At 39.5% G+C, this 20,203-nt stretch overlaps 1 protein-coding gene and 1 long non-coding RNA gene across 11 annotated transcripts in view; one reads left to right on the top strand and one right to left on the bottom strand.

The window, feature by feature from the left end:
* Nucleotides 1-12,605, bottom strand: part of LOC309377161 — a 312,807-nt gene extending 300,202 nt beyond the window's left edge. Inside the window, exons 1-2 of one of the 2 annotated variants that reach the window (XR_014171448.1) lie at nucleotides 9,859-12,605; nucleotides 6,566-9,822 (exon numbers count right to left, since the gene is read on the bottom strand). This is a non-coding gene — a long non-coding RNA (uncharacterized lncRNA). The remainder of the gene's footprint in view (nucleotides 1-6,565; nucleotides 9,823-9,858) is intronic. The other variant, XR_014171449.1, reaches the window with a different exon arrangement.
* ZNF536 (zinc finger protein 536) overlaps nucleotides 1-20,203 on the top strand; it is a 538,171-nt gene that overhangs the window by 378,424 nt on the left and 139,544 nt on the right. For all 9 annotated transcript variants that reach the window (XM_081923977.1, XM_081923982.1, XM_081923975.1 and 6 more), the window contains one exon: nucleotides 1,150-2,712. In XM_081923977.1, coding sequence (XP_081780103.1) covers nucleotides 1,150-2,712 — 1,563 coding nt within the window. The remainder of the gene's footprint in view (nucleotides 1-1,149; nucleotides 2,713-20,203) is intronic.

Below are 20,203 nucleotides of genomic sequence, written 5' to 3'. Positions count from 1 at the left end.
TCTGTTTCGATGACTATTCCAGCATTCAGGTCTGCAAGGGAACCCTTGATTGCTAACAAGTGCTAGTATACATTTAAATTCACATTTATCTAAACATATTTTTCCTTCCGGGTGTATATGTGTGAATTTCTGTAAATATTTCACATATGTGCTTTGCAACCCAGAGTTCTTCTAAATCAGAAAGAGCCGTACAAGTATAGCACTGAATTAGAAATATATATATTTAATTCATGAAGATCATCTTATATGTTTTAGAACACTGTTTAAGCCAATCCTTACTCTGTTGAAAAGTGCTTATTAGAGGTAAATTACACATTTTACTACTGGAGCATTAGAGGTACCATTAGTGCAAATTTAAAGCACTGCAAAAAAACAGTAATGTTAATTTCAAACATAGAAACTAAATATATTTTCTACCTTTTATTGCCCCTTCTCTCTCTAATTTTTATTGACTACCTTTTATCTTAACTATATGTTCTTACTCAATACGATTGTAATGCACTGTAACGGTATTAATATTTTATAGAAGAAACTGTATTTATAGTTCTTTATTTGGAAACAATGCAGCAGGTCTGCAGATCTTTGAATCCTTCTGGAATGGTGCCCTCCAAATAATGATAAATTACTTGAGCAGAATGCCATTTGCTAATTATATCCATGATTTACTGCAGAGCAAGACTTAAATCATTCATTTCAGTCTTGCGTAACAGTGCCATAAAATTTTTAGGGTTAAAAATTGTTTCCATATGTATAATTTAAACAAATTTTAGTGCTATTGTTTACAGAAAAACATTGTAGTCATCCATTTGTTACATATTTTGTGCCCCCCCCCCAGCTTGTACTTTTAATGATCACTGTGGTGGAATAGTTTTGCTTTGTTTTAATAATCATATCTTTTAATTCTGAAGCACTTTTAGCATATTAAGTTAAGGAAAATATAACTTGTGTGTTTATGCTGTGTAAGTCTTGAGTTGATAGAAAGTGATTCAAAGACTTTTTTATCATTTTACAGGGGAAAGAACTGGAATTAGAAAAATAATTAGTGGGTTTTTGGAACCATCATTATTGTAGAAGGATAGATGTTGATCCCCTCCCAAATAATTCATTTTAATACAGCTAATATACCTATTTATCTTTTGATAATTGCAGGTGAGAAACCTTACAAGTGTCCCCACTGTGATTACGCTGGTACACAATCTGCTTCACTCAAATACCACTTGGAACGACATCACCGGGAACGGCAGAATGGCGCAGGACCACTTTCTGGACAGTCTCAAAGTCAAGAACATAAGGAAGAGACTTCAAATAAAGGATCAATGTTCATTAGACCTGAAGTACTGAGAGGAGCCTTCAAGGGTCTTCCTGGAATAGATTTCCGGAGTAGCATGGGATCTCAACAATGGTCACCAGGAATGCTTTCCTCAGGAGATCACCCAGGTCATTCAACTGGCATGTCTTCAGAGGTTTCTTCAGACAGCATCAAGGGGTCTGACATATCTTCCAAAGGGACACGCTTTTCTGAGCTGGGCAGAGCTTACCATAGTATGGTTGGAAATGGAGTGAACTTCCAAGGGTCGTTGCAAGCTTTTATGGACAACTTTGTCCTCAGTTCCTTGAAGAAAGAAAAAGAAATGAAGGATAAAGTCCTGTCTGATTGCATTTCCACAAAGCCTCTGGCTTTAGAGAGTGGTGAGGAGAAATCATCTAATAAGCAGAGAAAAACAGAAAAATCACAGTATGAGCCTCTTGACCTCTCTGTGAGACCAGATGCAGCCAGTCTTCCAGGTTCATCCGTTACAGTCCAAGACAATATTGCTTGGCATGGCTGCTTGTTTTGTTCATTCACGACATCATCGATGGAATTAATGGCTCTTCATCTCCAAGCCAATCATTTAGGCAAGGCAAAGCGTAAAGACAGTGTTTTAGGATCAACTAGAAATGGTAAAGACCCACCCAGGGAGGCCATTGCTTCAGCAAATAAAGCTAGCTTGCTGCTGACTTCCATACAGTCCAACAAAGATGTAGCTACTTCCAATTTGATTGGCCAGATAGACCCGGCTTCTGAAAGAATGAACCAAGGATCCAAGGACTCTCCAGGAGAACAGAGGAACACCCCTTGGCCTGGTCACATGGATTCCACTTTTTATAATTTTGCAGCAGACTTCTACAAGCAATTTGGCGTTTATTCCGGAGTTGTCGGAGCACAAAATGCTTGCACCGGTAACAAACCTGACATAAAAACACAAAGTGAAGATGACCCAAGCATGCTGCTTTCTGACTCTGTAAATAAAAGTGCTACTGACGACCTGTCAGACATAGCTTCCTCTGAAGACATGGAGTCCTCCAAGGAAGAAACCATTGATGATGAGGACATTGAAACAGAACCTGATCTTACGAACAAACCATTGTCCAATCTGAGCAAAGATGGTGCCGATAGAGGGGACAACGTACAAGGCTCTGTTGCCTCAAAAGGACTCATGCCGCCATTGCCACCTTCCGAAAAGCAGTGGCACAGTCAGAATCTCCTTGCCTCCCATGAAGCTACACCAGGTGCCATGAAGCCTGAACCAGCTCAGAGCCCACAGGTCCTGGAGAAGCAAGTCAACATGTTGTCGGTCCTAAGAGCCTACAGCTCTGATGGCTTAGCAGCCTTTAATGGACTTGCAAGTAGCACAGGAAGTAGTGGATGTATCAAGAGACCTGACTTGTGTGGTAAGTTTTAGAATCCTTATTTCAGACCATTTCAGAGAAAAACAACAACCCACAAAATTACTGAGTATGTCAAACTGTGCTTGTTAGTAAATTTGGCTTTAAGATGATGTTTTAAAACCTTGGGACAAAATTCTACTTTGTTACAAAGCACGGACCTCCATTGAAATTAGTGGTGCTTCATGCAGCAGTACGTGGCCTTTATACGTGGTCCAGGCCATTAAAAAAAATACATTGTGTAGTTTTTAATTAGATAAGTAGTTATATAAGACATTTGTATTTATGATATGTGACCAGAACATCTGCTGCTTCATTTTGATCAATCTGGGTTTATTTTATTTTTTAAACTGACATGGTAACTTGCAACTTTTCAGCATTTGAACTGAGAAAAAAAAAGTAAAAACACTAAATGCTTTGCCAAGCCTAAGCCTAGTTTGCTTTCCAAAAAAATTATTTCCTTATGTTGAATAAGGACATATTGAATATGCTCAATGAAATATAAATTAAAAAAATCTGGGTGGGTTATTCCAATTCGTAGTTATATTTTTATAGAGAAATCCCAAAATTTATTAATCAGACAGTGAGGATTATATCCAATGTTAGTAAAACTCAGAGTTGACCTGCTGAGATTAGTGGACCTGCTTTAGCCCTGCTCATTAATTTCAGTGGATCTACTCTTTGTAGAACTTAGCTGGGTTCAATCCTAATATTTTATTATTTTCAAAAGCTAGGCAATTTACTGTTTCAATTCCCTTACACAATTTCCTTATGGTAAACAACACAAACATCAATTACCTAATTAATAAGACAGTTGTGTATGCATGAAAAACAAACAAACATGCTGTTGTCCTTGAGCAGGTGCATATAATCACTTTATCCCTATGCACAATTATTTTTGGAGTCACCAACTGGCTGGTTACATTGTCTAGGTCAACTTATCTAATCATTAGGTTATCTAGAATGTAAAGAGTTTGAAGTTGCTTACTGCCTTGATGGTTTCAGCAAAGTCTATTTTTATTGCTTGTCCAAAGTGGGGTGCTTAGGAAGTCTGTGTCATATTATTGCCACCACATAGTGACACCAACATTCCTCATGTGTAGATTGAGAGAGAAACTGGGTCCTTTCCCTTTTCTATATGATCCACAACCATGCAAGCCTCAAATACCAAAACTTCTAGTGTGTAGGAAAACCCAGAGGTTTATGCAGCTTTTGGTGCAAATAGATTTAAACAAAACAAAAAACAAAACAAAAAAACCCTTTAATGAACAGAAAGGGTCTGTACAAATTCATCCTTTAATATGATCTCTGTAGTTTTAAAGCACAGAAAGAGTTGCAACAAAAATCCCAATCAGACCATTTTTTAAAAAATGAATTTATATACTGCAGTGGTGATGAGAAATAGCAAAGAAATGTAAAAGCTCACTTAACTAGCTGCACATCCTGCCCCACTAGATGGTACTGGCACCCTGATCCTACAATTCCAGCTGTACAATGTGCACATTTGCAAACATGGGCTTGTCATATTCACACTTTCCATTTCTGGACATGCCCTTAAGAGGTTGCAATGCATGGAGTGTTCCTAGGACTTTCTACACCAGCTTTGAAATCTTCAGAATGGGGGTATACCATTGCTGGGCTGCCATGTTGTCACAAACCGAGGTAGAACACCTCCATTGCAGGCTGATGTAAGTGTGTTGCAGGGGGTTGGACTAGATGACTCTAGGGACCCCGTCCAGCTCTACAATTCTGTAGTTCAAAGTGCTCAGGAAGAGTAGCGTGCAGAGGCATAAAAGCACACAGCCTAAATTCAGCTTATTAACCCAGAGAGGTAACATACATAGTAAGCAGTTTAGAAATAGCATTCAGCAAGCTGGGTGGGGGGTGGGGGTGGGTTGCAATGCCATACCTCTAAACTTTGCCTTTTGCAAATCAAGGCCACCCACGCTGCTTGGCTCAGTAATATGCTGGGCTGTTTATTTTTAAAATGTGGAATCACAGATTTACTAAATTGGAGCTTATTACACTAAGACAGAGGTCTCTTGGGCGGAAGTAAAAAACAATGAATTGAAGCAGTTGTTGGGAGACCATGCATATAGAGGCTCCACCTTATTTTCTACTATTCTAGGTGTAGGTATGGGGTGGTCTAAAGCCCAGGTGTTGGAGTGGAGTGGGATGGAGAAGACTGCAGCATTCATATTGCTATATATCTGGCAAACCAAGGGCATTCACAAATCCACATACAAGGACTGTTGCAGATCTAAACAAATGTCCGGCTCCTGGACATTTAAAATTGTCCAGCAAATTCAAGATACTGGATCTCAAATAAGTGGAGTTGCAGTCCATTAGGAAGGTTACTCGCATGCCTTGAACTTTTAATATGCAGACATGGCTGCAGGGTGTCTTTGAATGGAGAAGTGTGCCATTCTGAGCTCAGTACCCATAACTATGCGGTGCAAAGAATGTTTTCCAAGTTGTCAAAAAAAGAAAGAACTATGGGATTTCTGACAGTTTGAAAAATATTGACAGCTGTTAATGTTATGCAAATTGAAAGTCCCACATTCCCTCCTTTTAATAGCTGTTCAGCCTCGTGATTATGAAAAGGAGGCTGTCCAAAAAAATCTAAAATTTAAAGTTTAAAGTGTGAGATTGTGATCAAAGTTTCACAATCTTACTTTCTATTTAAGCGTTTTATTCACTTATTATAAACCACATTATCATTGTCATCATCATCACTTTTGAAAACAAATCTGTTTTATTTTTTTAATTTCCCATCCTTCTAATGATTCAAAATTAATTTCATGAGTTGCTGAGAGCACGAAAGTTTCACAAGCTGTGCCTTTTAACTGAGATAGAGCATCAGAGCTACGAGGTTGACCTGCAATAAGTTTGATTATTTTTATACGTGGAATTGCAGTTCAAATCCTCTTTCCCACACCTCCAGATTTTATTTTATTTTAAGTTTGGACTGATATCTTTACTAGCCATTTCCACAGAAGTCTTTGTAGCTGCAGACTATGAAGTTGTAGTAGCCTTGCAGGAGTATTCTTCAGTATTCTTATGAGTTCTGCCAGTTTGTGATCCCAGAGACTGAAAATAAATTAATGTATATGAAACACAGATCATTGCTACTGAGTTTTCTGCTGCTTCTCAGACTAAGGAATTTTTGTGAGCTGCCATCAGAGCAAATGTGAGCCCGTTGGCCTGCTCTGAAAGAAGTGAATTGGTGGCATAGTCAACGCATTCCAAGACGCATCCCTTGTGATTGGTTGCATTTGTTGCTCGTAAGTCATGTTTCCTCAGTGAATGGCTGTAGAGAGCAGTCATAATGGATGACTGTTCAACTAGTAGTAACAAATCATGTTACCAGTTGACCACTTGAGTTATCATGCATAATGTAGGCATTCTGGGAGATGGGTTGGGTGTAAGGCTGAACTTAGTGGAATTATTGTTGTTTCTTCACTTGGAGGGTTGAACTTAGAGAGCTTTAGACTAGCTTTGCTTGAAAGCTACTTGCTGAATGGCATTTTAATGGAAATATGCTAGCATCTCTCAACCCAAACAGTGTTACTGTCCCCTTCTTTTTCAGCCCAATTCAAGCAGGTTCTTGGCTGCTTTGAGCTAGTGAAATAGCACTGCAATCCCAACTGTGTTGTCTTTTGGCTAACCCAGGTCCACCTATCATCACAATGGGGCACTCGGGACCTCTTCACGTGTTATAGTTTAGCAAATATACTGTGTGTACCCATCATGTTCCTGTAATACATGGGAGGGGTACATATTTATTTTGCCCCTCTATCTATATGCTGCAAGAAGTTGAATGGGTCCAGTCTCTCTGCCACACATAGTGGTAATGTACATATGGTGAAAAGAATGTGAATTTCTATTGCATATTATGGAGTACATGGTGGGTATGCATAGTGCTTCTCTTCATTGTGTAATGATGAAGTAACCCAGATTAGTTTTGCTTCTGCTTAAATGTATGAGTGTGCCTGACATTGCACAAATAGATGGATACAGACTGTGCACCTAATGATGGTCATTCTTTAGTTTAGTTTAGATAACAACTAACTGGAGACATTTGTCATTTATAGTTTTTTAAAAAAATAATACCTCCTGACGTTTTGCATTATCCCATTGCCATTATGAGTTTTAAAATGTGACTGATTCACTTGCTCTGATGGTGAGACAGTCAGCAGGAATGTTCTGCCCATATTGATCTCAACATCTGCTCTCCCCACTTGAAATAGGCTCTGTCATCCCAGTCAAACCTTCCCCAATCCTAGCTCAGAAAACAGTAGTTTGTAGACCAAGACAATCATTAACTCTGCTGCTTTGGTGCCATGTTTAATGGGTATGCATCTGGAGACCAAAATATTCCCATGCATTCACTTGCATAACGGACATGAGCAATGTTCTAGGATAAAGATCATGAATGACGGCATATTTTTCTTGTGTGTTTCAGCAAACTGGCTATTGCAAAGTAGTATGTTACTTTGTAAATAAGTAATTGATCCAGACTTGGCTACACACACACAAAACAAACAAACATGTTTGATTTGCTTAACCTAGCAATATGGACCAGATTTTCACTTAGATATATATAACTGTTAAATCACTGAAGCAATCCAGTTTTATGTCTCTAGAGCCTTTATGTAAGAGCAATATAGGGCAAATTTGAAACTTTATGGTGAGCTGAGGGTTAGATCACTTTGTCAGCCACCATGATGACCATCTTGTCCCTTACTGTTTTCATTGTTGCAAAACTGAGTTTAAGGGACCTTTGATCAGCTAACCAGTGGACAATTTAGTGCTTTTTAAAAGGTGTGTGTGTGTGTGTGTGTGTGTGTGTGTGGACAGAGAGAGAGAGAAACATCAAGGTATAATACTGAGATATACATATACCCTGTAGCTTTAGGGAAGGAATGTCTCCTGCTTTTTAAGAATTAGTTCTTCATACCACTACCTTCTGTTTACTCAGAAGTAAGTCCCATTGAATTTAGTGGTTCTTACTCCCTTGTAAACATGGGATTTCACTCCTAATCAGTTTAATACTGAAACTTTGTTCAGTGCTTTTTTCCTCTCCACTCAAGACAACATTTATGGTGAGGACCACTGAGATGCTTCCCATTAATATAAGCGTATTAATGTGATATAATGAAACACCATTCTGCTGCTTAGAACATCCTTCTCGACACAATCCCCATGAATGTAATGTGGAATTAGGTGGGAGGTGGCTCATCCACATGATACCCATAACATTTTCTATTGGATAAGTTTTGTACTGTTTCCTTTTTGTCATGTGACTTGAACTTCCAGTCACTCACACCTTGGTCCATATTTAGACATTTTTGCTTGGTGATCCTGTCATAGTTGTGGTATGCTACTTTAATATCAGGTTTTGATCTTTCTTGCCCATACCAGTATGTTGGTATCAACCAGCCTTAATTAGATGTTATGCAGCTAAATTAACAAATGCTTATAAAGCACCTTGCAAAGGTCCTGAAGAAATGAGGGCTACACAAATATGGAATGTTGCTTCGTGTCCAGCATTATATCTTTACCAGAAGCCTTCTTTGTGGTTGGCCGTTATATTTAATCTCCCTTTAACCGCTGTTAGAAATAAAACGAGGATATAAAAACAGTCCCTGTCACTATTATCTCTGACCTTCTCTGACATACCTGGCTGCAATCATATACGCATTTACCTGTGGTACTTACTTCTGAGTAGGCCTGTATAGGATTGCACTTTAATATGTTATTTTAAATAGGGGACTGTTGTGTTGCTGCTGAACATGCACATTGTTGTAATAACATGGATCTTATTAGAGCAACCCCAGGGTCTGTACTTGTTGAGCTGCCCCATGAGAAAGGTATGAATTAGATCTATGAATTATAATATTCAGAATTTGCTGCTTTTTTTCCTTTTGCTAAAAGCTCTGATCTACATTGTTCCATATAGAGTTTTTTCTGTTCTTGAAACCCTATTTTGGCTCTTAGAAACAACTTGGTACCGTGTTGAATGGAATGAGGTGTCTTTGTGAACACATCTTCCACCACTAACAGATTGTATAATAGTCTGTTTTATGGTAGTGCCTTCAAATCTCAGGGCAAATTCACAAGGCTATGCTTATCTTGTGATAACAGCAGTGATTATGACAGCTTGCTTGTTTGGATGGATATCACAGCTCAACTCTCCTGGACAGGACTTCTTTATCACATGAACAAAGTGCATTTAACTGAAAGGAAGTATTATCAAGCAATAATCACTTAACTGCTACCACTTCAATTAAGGGTATGAATTTGCATGCAGAACTATGATAGTTTCAGGAGAATTGAGGACATGCCTCAGTCTAAATAGTTTCTTTTCATGGGCCTAATCTCATGATCTTCTGGGCATGGTCTTCAATAGTCACTCTGTCTGTCTGTGTGTCTCTCTCATACACACAAACCCTCCCCTGTGTTGACTCCATGTGAATCCTGCATCATATGAAGGATTTGCTTTTGGCATGTTACTTACAATCAAATTGTGGGGTATTCAGCAGTGCACGAAAAGTGGAATATTATGCAACAAATGCACATGACTGGCTCATCATGGGTTGAACCATTTGAGAGCCATTGTGGTTCTTCCTGAGACTATTCTGCACAAACAAGGTAATTAAGTAGTATCATGGTCTACCCATATCACTCAATTCTCTTTCACTCATCTTTCCAAAATATCATCTTTCTTTTGTATTTGGTCAAAGTCTAGCTGAAGCAATATGTTTGGTTGATTTGTCTATTTGCATCGCTTCTTCATATTGCTAAATTTCTGTTAAATGTCATTTCACTGAATCCCAAGGTTCCCAAAAACTGACCTTGTGTGCAAAGGCATGAAAGGTGTATTTTCCACTTTAAATGTAAACCACCACAGGAATTAGCAAAGGATTGTTCAGCAGGAGCATCATTTACATTTCAGTGTTTGTGTATGTTTCAGTTGGGAGAGGGCAAAATTTAGCAAAACCCAAGAAGTCTCTCTTATGGATAAATTCAGGGATCAGGGTTAAATTGTAAAAAGCCTGTGTATTATAGAATCATTTGTCATGATTCTTTCTTTCTTTCTTTCTTTCTTTCTTTCTTTCTTTCTTTCTTTCTTTCTTTCTTTCTTTCAACTGCAACAGCTGTAGCATTATCAATGCAGGACAAGCCCCACTCCCCCACTTTTTCCCCAACAAAAGAATCTCTGCCTTCTGCGTGCATACTTACCATGCAGGAACATTTAATTGTATCATAGAATAGTCAGTCTTGGTATGCAGTATTAAGTACACTGCCTAGATGAAAGATCCCCCTGAGTAACAAATAAGCATGCTCTGAAACCTCTCTCACACACCCTTCTCCACCTTTCCTAAATAGCACCCTTTCATTTGCAGAACTCTCTGGGATCTGAGGAGACATTCAGATCATGCCATTTTCTTTTCTGCCATTACTGTGGTAGAAGGTCTTTTGTCCCTAATGAAGTTACTCCTCCTGTTTGTCTGTGTTAACTGGGATCAGAACCTGGCCCTGAGTCTTTGGGCTTCAGCTGCTGTTGTGGATAATGCATTGCTATTTGCGTGGCAATATCCAACCAAACTCATATGGCTTTCTTCCTTTTTTAATTAAGTCGAATGCCAGCAGCCCAATGAAGTTTGCACTCCTGGATAAAAGGGCTGGTCTGTGCCTAGCATTGTATTTGCCAAATGGTTCGCTAGTCATTTCAGTACAAACAAATGGATGGTGTCAGTAAGTCTGCAAACACTGTTGACATTTAGCCTTGTTTATGTTACTTTCCTTTTGCTGCACATTTTTGGCTCAAAAAGCTACTGTCGGAATCAACAGTGACTTCCTAAGCAGAAGCTAAGGGCCCAGCCTCTTCTAAGCCTCACCCCTGGGACCACTTGCATTATTAAGTGTGGAGGCTTTGACTTGGGGAACTTATGCTCAATATGTCATTTGGCTATCTAGAATTACAATAATATTAGTCTCCAAATTTGTAGAAAAACAGAGACCAAGACAATATATATACATTGTTTGCTATTTCTAGTTCTGTTTTGTTTTTTCCAACTCTGAACTGAAGCTGTGGAAGGGTGACTGGAAAAGCAAGGCGTTGTATTGCAGATTCTAAGGATGCCTATTCTGAATCAATGCAGATTAGGTTCCCTTGAACTTTCACCACCCTCTTGCCATTTAGAATCAGGGTGCTGAAGAGCAATGAAAAGCTGATTCTCCTCACACTTTCCATGGTGAGCTTTCCTTTTCCTTTTAGGAATAATTATTCCTAATATTTATGGGTAATAATTATTCCAGATTAATTAAGCAGGAGGCATGAACTTGTGTGCAAGTGACAGAGCTCTTCCGTTAGGCCATAGATCACAGAGAAGTAATTCTGGCTCTTTCTCTCCCTGGCACCTGCTGGTTCTGCCAGTTCTAGAAATCCTTCTGATTCCCCTCGCCTCTGGGGCATGTCCAACACTTACTTAGATTTCACTGGGCTGAATTGTATCTGGCTGTGTGGCATTGTGTCCAACATCTTCAGCAAATTAAGAAAATGAACCATAGTGACTGGGTTTAATTTAAATAAATACCGTGATGTTTAAAGATAGGTAGGAAAGAGAAAGTTAAATCAGGCAAGATAGGTGCAAGGTGCACCCTGACACTTTTCTTATTTTTATGGTTTTGGAATGTGACATGGCTGGCATGTTCCTTGTTGGTTTCTTAATACGTTCCACGTTCTATCTTCAAGTGTCTTCAAAATGAAGGACACCTGGCAATTATAATTCAAGTGTATTTAAAATTCAGAAACCTACAGCCTGGACTTTGGTCTACTCTGCTGTCCTCCGATATACCTACAAGTATTTGCCATGTACTCAAACCATGGTTTCAGTCTCACCGTGTACAAAACTACCATAGCATAAATGTGTAGACTGTAATCTGGCACAGTTACTTGTGTAGAATTCCCATTGACATCAGTAGGACTTGCACATAAGAGAGTGTAGAACTGCAGCCATGAACCAGTCCTGTGCTGTTGTTTTTAGTCATAATTTTGCACCTTAAAAAAGAAAGATATACACAAATAAGAACAATTTTTGTCTTTCACATATCAGTATTTTGGATATTCTTTTATTATTGTAAAAAAAAATGTGTAATCTTGTTGAATTTCTGAATCTGCTGCTTTTCTGCTCATGTTCCTAGATAATTATATCACTGGGGGTAAATGTAATTACCTGTTGCTCTGTTAACTCTTTAAAGCAAAGAGGAATTTCTATATATTTGTCAAAGTGTAGGAATCGATATGTGTGTTCACTATAATCTGTTTATCGCAGCAATACAAAAATCAAAGGCTTTGTAATATGTTTTGTTATGTAGGCATATGAGTCTAGAGAATGGACTGCCTTCGAAGTGGAAACTTCCTTTTAAAAAGATTACTTAATTGTCATTTCTACTTGAGTTTTAAATAGTTTCAAATTTTGTAATACTTTAGGAGGGGAAGAATTACTGTAGTTATCTTTTTTCATATTCTTTTGAGAAATGCTTCCAGTTTAATATGTTGTACCAGTTTTTCTCTTCTTCAATATTAACCAAGAAATGACAGTGAAATTCAATGAACAACACTCTTGACAGCCACAGTTTTAAAAAACCTGTGATTGAAGTGAAATGTGTAAACTTCTGCTGGGTTATCATGTGCTTTGAAATAGAGTATTGTTGGAAGTAATTAGAAAATATATTAAGGTTTCCTGGTAATGAAGGCATGTAAGTTTTAATAATTGTTGCTTTCTGAATAAGTGTCACACTTTATCTTTAAATGTATATGGAGTTCCAAGTTAGGTCATTTCTGAATGGAATGTAAAACAATACTAAAAACAATGCTTCAATAACTTATCTTGGTGTTGCTAATAAAATTAAAAAGCTGTTAACCATTAGTATAGTTTGGAGTCATTTTGTTAATTCACTCAACAACAGAACTGCCAGGAAGCTGCTCTGTCAGCTGGAGGGGAAGGATCCATCTTGAGGTGTTTTACAAGGAAACTTCTTTCTTTTTTTATAATTCCTTGAATGAAAAGACAAATTTGTTCAAGTGAAAAGCCACCAGTGCATCTTTTGCTCATCTACGATATAACAATTGGTTAGCTGAAGAGGAACATATTGAAGTGTATCATAGTGATGTGCATCTTTTTTCACTGATGTAAATCAAAGATAACACAGCTGGATTTAGGGTTCCCATGCCATACACCAAAAACCCACCTTATGCCAGATGAAGTGGGAGTTGCCTGAGCATTGGCTTCTTACACCTGTTCATCTCCAGGTTCTCCCCATTGCCTTTCCTTCTGTGGGGCACACGTGAAGCCTTTTGCTACAGCTGCTGGTGAAGAGGAAGAAGTTCAAAGGCAAGATGAACTACATATTCCTCATTTCATTCTCCACAAGCAATTTTAAGGGCATCCTATGAATCTCTAGATTGCTACCTGGCAGCTCTAGAAGGACCTAATAGAGCTGCCTTATGTGAGCCAGACCAATTGCTCATCTAGACCAATATTGCCTATACTGGGCTTCTCTAACCTAGTACCCTTCAAGAGACTACAGCCTCCATCAGCTCCAGCCAACAAAGCCAACAACCAGGGATGATGAAAGATGTGAGTTTGACAGCATCTAGCACACCAGATTGAGGAAGGCTGACCTGTACTGACAGACAGTGGCTATCCAGAAAGAGTCTTTCCTATGCCTGATTCCAACTGGAGACTTTTTCTCAATTGCTGGTATACCAAACAGATCATCCCTCCATCCAGTCTCTCTCACTAATATATAATTTAATGTTGTCACTTTTGAATAACATATTGGTAGTTTTTTGTTTATGCCTTCCAAACACCATGAGTCAGGACCTGACATTTGAGTGTTCTGTGTCATACTGAGAAAAATCTGTAGTTCACCAGTAGAACAATTATATTATTTTGGAATGCTTGGAAATAATACAGCATTTGTGAGATAACTGTAACATTTATCCAGACTCACTGTGAGATTGTTCTCTCTCTTTGTTTCTCTCTCTCTGACGGCACTTCCCCTCACTAGGAACTCTTTAAAACACACACACACACACACAACCCAACAGACATTTTCAAAGTCAGAAGAAAGTTACAACTTTAAATAGTTATCCACGCTGGAAGAATTATAGCCTCATATGTATACTTTTTGCACTCAGATAGGAGAACACTCTCTGTATCCCATGGGAATAACAGTGGTGAGATGATGTCCCAACAGGACAAAAGGACATTTGTGTGAGCAGCATAATTTGAGGTTTCCACTATCACATCTGACTCTGTAATGCTACAGCTGAAGCCACATCACTAGTGTTGAAGGCTATGCCACCATTGTATAAGGACCTTGTTTTGCAATATGTAACAGACACTGCAGTTATTGTTCCGGCCTTCTTAAGGTATAAATGCTATGTGGCTAGAGGCAGCCTAGAGGCCATTGGTCTTAGTGAATGGCTGTTTAATGCAGACTTGTTTAAAAACACACACAAAGTGAACAACTTGCAGAACAAGAGTGCTTCTCAGGTGGCAGACACCTCCACCCTTCAAAATTTTCACTTCTCCAAATTTTGCGATACATTACTTCAGCCCATTAAAGTGTACAGAAATGCATATACCAGAGCAAAATGTGTATAAAATGCACATATTACATGCAAAAATCACATGCAAAAATGCATTAGGAAAATTATGTTGCAAAAATGCATATATTAGGCGAAATTGCATGCAAAAATGTGCATATTAGGGTAAGTTTGCGGCTAAATTTTCATGGGCATTAAAAAAATTATTTTGCATACTCATATGGAAATGTGGAAAACTGAACTTAATAATTAAAAAATTAAAACCCAAGATAACTTGAAATTCACAGATTCACCTATCCCTAGCAAACATAGACATTGATTCTGTTCACCCGACACTGCTGCTGTGTCACTGGAACTCACAATATGAGTTGGCAATGAACATCCTAAACTAGGTTGCTTAAAATGCTTTCAGTAGGACAGCACAATTAGATCTGTAAACCCAAGGATGCCTTGAGCGTAGATTGCTTGTCATGCAGACCCCTTACTACAAGGCAAAAATTGCTTTTGGAATTGGAGACTGGAGATTCCAGAACAGTTTGTGATGTGGTGTGATGAGAGTACCTGCTGTTCAAGGCATATAAACAAATGTAAATCCCCCTTTGCACACACAAACCCTTTGGCACATCTCAAGGAACCACAGCCTAGTTGCATATTGGAGTCCATTGGAGTTCAGTTCAGAGGATGTGACTTGTGTACCACAGCTTTCTTACATTAGAGGCTTCCACAAGGCATTCCATCATGATTTCAAAGTCCACAATAGAATAAGTGTCTTATTTTTATTGGGTAGTATTGTTCAGAAATAAACACTTTTGATCTTATGGATCTTTGGAGTTCTGGGAAAATGCATAATAATAAATACAGAGAATCTAGCAACTTTGATGTAACATAAGCTCTAATGTGTGATCCAGAATCTTGATGGAACACCCTAATCCAACTCGGTTATATCTGGAGTGCATCCAGTTTGGAATTAAACACACTTCCTGTTTACCAACTCTCTCACCATCATGGAGTGCTTCATGAGTTCAGTCCTGTCAGGTCTCCAAGATGTTCAGCCCAGACCCATGGATGTATATTCAGAAGCATATCCCACTAAGTTCAATAAGATTGACTCCCAGCTTAATGTGCCCACGATAGAAATCTTGGTTTATTTCCATGGTCTCCATGGACTTCCCTTTCCATGAAGGTTTTTGCTCTATTCAATACTTCCATTTATATATATTGATTATTCCTGTTTCCTAAAACAATGTGGTTCATTGGCTCAGATTTCCACAAGCTTTGCAGTTAAATAAAATTCTGTATTAGCCAGGACAACATAACAGCATGTTCTGAGCATTACAAAAAACAACAACCAAATTTGGTTACAAATTCAAAATTTAAGGCACTTCAGAAGAAACAGCAACCTAATTGGAATATTTTTGGAACTTCAGGCATACATGATACATTGACCAGGAGGGAATTACAAACACTTTAACAACCCGTGAACACAAGATTTCTGTTACAACTGCTGACCTTTGGATTCAGCAGAGTTGTGAACTTTAAATCTCGGCTATGTCTTGTAAAAGTTGAAAGATCAGGGAAGTAGGGAGGGATTGTACTGGGGAAAATGCTGAATCACTCCTGATGAAAGGTGGTATCTGATGCTAGTCCTACTCAGAGTAGACCCAATGAAAATAATGGGCATGGCTAAGAAACAATATCCTTAGTGGGTCTAATCTCAGTAGAACTTAGTTGGCTACAATGCAAACTGTTCATCCTCATGATCATTTTCCCCCATGTGAGATGACTTGCCATCCTAAAGACAACCTTGTGGCACATTTACTTTCTTTTCTATGCACTGAATTAGGAATATAACTTGCTGTCAGTTTTAAGCTCTTAGGACCCCCCCCCCCCCGAAATGGTCAGATTGCATCCTTTTCCCTTGTGACCTTTGGCACTTTAGCAAATTATAGACATGTGATTTTCCCATGATACCACTCACTTCTATTATATAAGCCACACATGAGATCCAATATTTGAAACTACAACCCCTTTTTTTCTGGGCCAGGCACGTTCTCTGTGGGTTGGACTACTGCAATCCATTGTCAATGAACACACCACCCATTCATAACTGGTTTACTTGATGTTGGGACCCCATTCATTTCAGTTAATCTTAAGCAGGATGGTCTGGCTGCAGTGCAAGTTTTGAGTGATGTCAATGGGAGCGATGGGTTCATTTTAGAATATAGCATTAGCTTGCTTATAGTGGCCTGGAGATGGAGTCATAGCTGTTTATTACAACAACAGCACGTTAAGATTTTTACTTATCGATCTGCTAATATATATCCTCCATATATTGCTATCCATGTGCATAGCTTTAAAAGAAGATGGTCGCTGTGCTAAGTACCGTATTTTTCGCCCCATAAGGCACACCGGCCCATAGGGTGCACCTAGTTTTTTTTTGGGGGGGGGAGATAAAGAAAAAAAATATTGTTTCCCCCCCAGGTGCGGGGCTGGGACGGGGGAAGCCCGAGCTTCCCCCGACCCCAGCCCCCAGAACAGGCTGCTATTCGCAAGCCGTGGGAGAGCTGTGCGACTTCGCACAGCTCTCCCACGGCTAGCGAAGAGCTGCACGAAGCCCGAAGCCTGGGGTGTGCTGAGCTTAGCACGCCCCAGGCTTCAGGGTGCAGGCAGCTCTCCCATGGCTTGCGGATAGCTTCGCACTGACCCCCCTCGCTCTCCAGGCTTCAGCAAAAGCCTGCATTCGCCCCATAGGACGCACACACATTTCCCCTTCATTTTTGGAGGGGGGAAAGTGTTTCCTTCCTATATGGTGAAAAATACAGTAAATTACAATATAAGAATTCAGCACAGATGAAGAGGAGGCAGGGCTAAACAGAAGAATGTGCTTCATTTCTATTATACCTACCTAGGTTTGGTGTACCTAGTGTTGATCGACTATTTTTTGTTACACTGTGACCTCAAAGTGGTTTGCAGCATGCAGATAACATATCACCTAAAATTAATTTTCAAAAACCAGTTAAATACAGTAAAGTTTCACTGGATACACTGAACAAGTAGCTTTACAGTACAAACAATTTTAAACCCCAGAACAAAATAAATGATTCCTGCAAAAGTTTGGAAGAACAAATAGCCATGGGAACAAAGGGGTTGTGCAAAGACTTTAAGGGCAGGTTTGAAAGAGAGAAGGCATCGCACAGGTGTACTTGGAAACAACTCATGACAGGGCCATCAACTGGTCCATTATATTGAATGGGACACTGCCCCACCAACCTCAATCTGCCCAAAGCTAGCCCCCACTCAAGAACCTTATTGTAACCAATTCAAGGGGTGGCATGGCCTATTAGACTTCTCCTTAGTCTCAGTGTTGCCCGTGTGGAACTCATCAAGGAGGAGAATGTAGACAAAAACTAGAATTAGTTGACTCTGCCCATCAATGGTCTGGTGCCCCCTACAGTTGACCTCCTGTTTCACACTTTATCAGTCCCAATGGACACCAGCCACCACTGGAAAGGATGGAGACACTGTGATTTTCTTGAAAGTCAATGGATTTCAATGAGAGATCGGATGAACCTAAGTAGCAGGTGATAGTGACAGGCCAGCTCAAATTACAGCAAGCTTACTCTCTTGTAGTAGTCTTCAGATAACCTCTGTGGGTGGCAGACAATCACAATACAGAGAGAGAAGACTGAAAACTATCCTGACCCAAACATAGTAAGATAGGAGGCAGGAAGGCTTTATGACTCCTAAATGATGGAAACTTCTAGGCAGAAGTGGTTTGGAAATTGCTGCTTTTAGAGCTTGCACACCTGACCTAGGTATGAGCTTCTTTGAAAGTTTGAGAAATCATACTTTTTTTTAGCAGTTATGGTATGGTACAGCAGTTATTCTATTATTCATGACAGCACCTATATACTGATAAATGCCATAAAACAGAAGGCTATCAAGAATCAAGACTACAAAGAATTATAATACAAGGCTTGATTCAAACAATATGTGCTTTTTGTAAGCCCTACCAAAGCACAAACACTCCACCTCCAGTGTGTTCCTTTGTTTGGAGATGTTTGAGAACCATCTGAATGACAGGGAGATAGAAGCTCCTTCTCCCAAGGCTGGATATTCTCCAAGATAGGTCATGATTGGAAACTAAGGGCAGTTGTTAGCATCAAGTGGCTATGCGGAGATGACCCCATACTTGTTGTTGAGAGTATTGAGGACACCATGCTTTCTGCTGTGTGAACTGTGTTCTGGGTGCTGGGCCTGCATAGAGGCCTCTTACATCCTTCAAAAGAGCAAATTGACGAGTTACATCTATTTAAAATTCAATATTCAAAACAGTTGAAACAAATTACCATCTCAGGAATAGGGTGGAACCTGAAAACACTTATCTTAGTGTCACGATAAAGAGGTGCATCTTCAGCATAAGGTGGAAACTTCATAACTTTATAATGAAAGTATCAATAGCACCTCTTTGGGGAGGGAATTCCGCAACCTAGGAAATGCCACAGTGATTGCCTTGGTGTCTGATGGTGGTAGAACTATCAAGAGTGGCCCCTCTCAACATCCCCCCCCCAAATGTGTAGGGAATATATATATAATTTAAAAAATGAGGTGCTGGTACTCATATATTCATAAAGGTACTGTGGGTGACAGCACAAAAAGGGGGCCATGGACTGGGGGGGAGAGGTATTTGTGCTCCATGCTGGTGAGTTATATTGTAAAAAAAAACCCCTCTGTGTGTGTGTACAGACAGACACACACACACACAGAGAGAGAGAGAGAGAGAGAGAGAGAGAGAGAGAGAGAGAGAGAGAGAGGAAGGATATGCTAAAGTCTCATAGGCAGATATTTTAAATGATTGAAAGTAAAGCAACCATGCATTGGATTCCTTTTTTGGTGATATGATGATAGATAGATATAGATAGATAGATGATAGATAGATAGATAGATAGATAGATAGATAGATAGATAGATAGATAGATGATAGATAGATAGATGATGTAACAGTTTTATTGGGAAACAGGACTATTCCATAATTATACTGGAAATAGAATAGGAACGGGCCAAATGAAATTTTCCCAAATAATGATGAATATGGAAATGGACACGGTCAAAACAAAAATGATACTCATTATGTGAATGTATTCAATGTGCATGATTAAAAAAATAATAAGAAATACATCACAGTCACAGGGGCTGAGGAACGAGGGACTGCTGAACTGCAGAGGTAAAGCTTAATTCTCCCCCCTGCCATGCTCCCAGTGAAATGCCTCCCACGCCCCTGTAGCTTCTCTCTTGAGACAAATAGTATCTTTTGTGTGGGTGTGATTTTCACCAGGGCCATGGCAAGGGGTTCCTCCCCACCGTCTGCAGCTCAACTTTCCCTGTGACTGCTATTTACTTCTTAAAAAGATCGTGCAGTTAACTCCATGGAATCAATGCTGCATCTGTTTTGACCCACAGTGACTTTGTCATTGTATATTGAGTGACTGCCACCTCTGCAAGTGGGCCAGTGTGGTGTAACAATGTGCTGGACTAGGTTCTAGGAGACTGGGGCTCAAATTCCTACTCAGCCATGAGGCTCACGGGGTGACTTCAGGCCAGCCCCAGCCTCTCACCCAACCTACCTCACAGGGTTGTGGCAAAGATATAAGTGGAGAGGAAGGGAACTGTGTATACCACCTTGAGCTCCACAGAGGAAAGAAGAGAGATATATGAAAATAAACAAATATTAGGGAAGCCAAATGATGGAGATGACTGAGGCTGGGTGTGTGTGTGTCAGTGTGGCTTATAATTCACATGGTTGTTCTCCTACACAAATCCCATCAAAAAGAATCCAGGGACTCAGGAGAACTTCCCAGTAGATGGTAGCCCTGA

This window comes from Podarcis melisellensis (assembly GCF_964234715.1).
Source record: "Podarcis melisellensis genome assembly, chromosome: 8".
Lineage (NCBI taxonomy): Eukaryota > Metazoa > Chordata > Lepidosauria > Squamata > Lacertidae > Podarcis > Podarcis melisellensis.
This window is presented reverse-complemented; position numbering and strand designations above follow the sequence as displayed.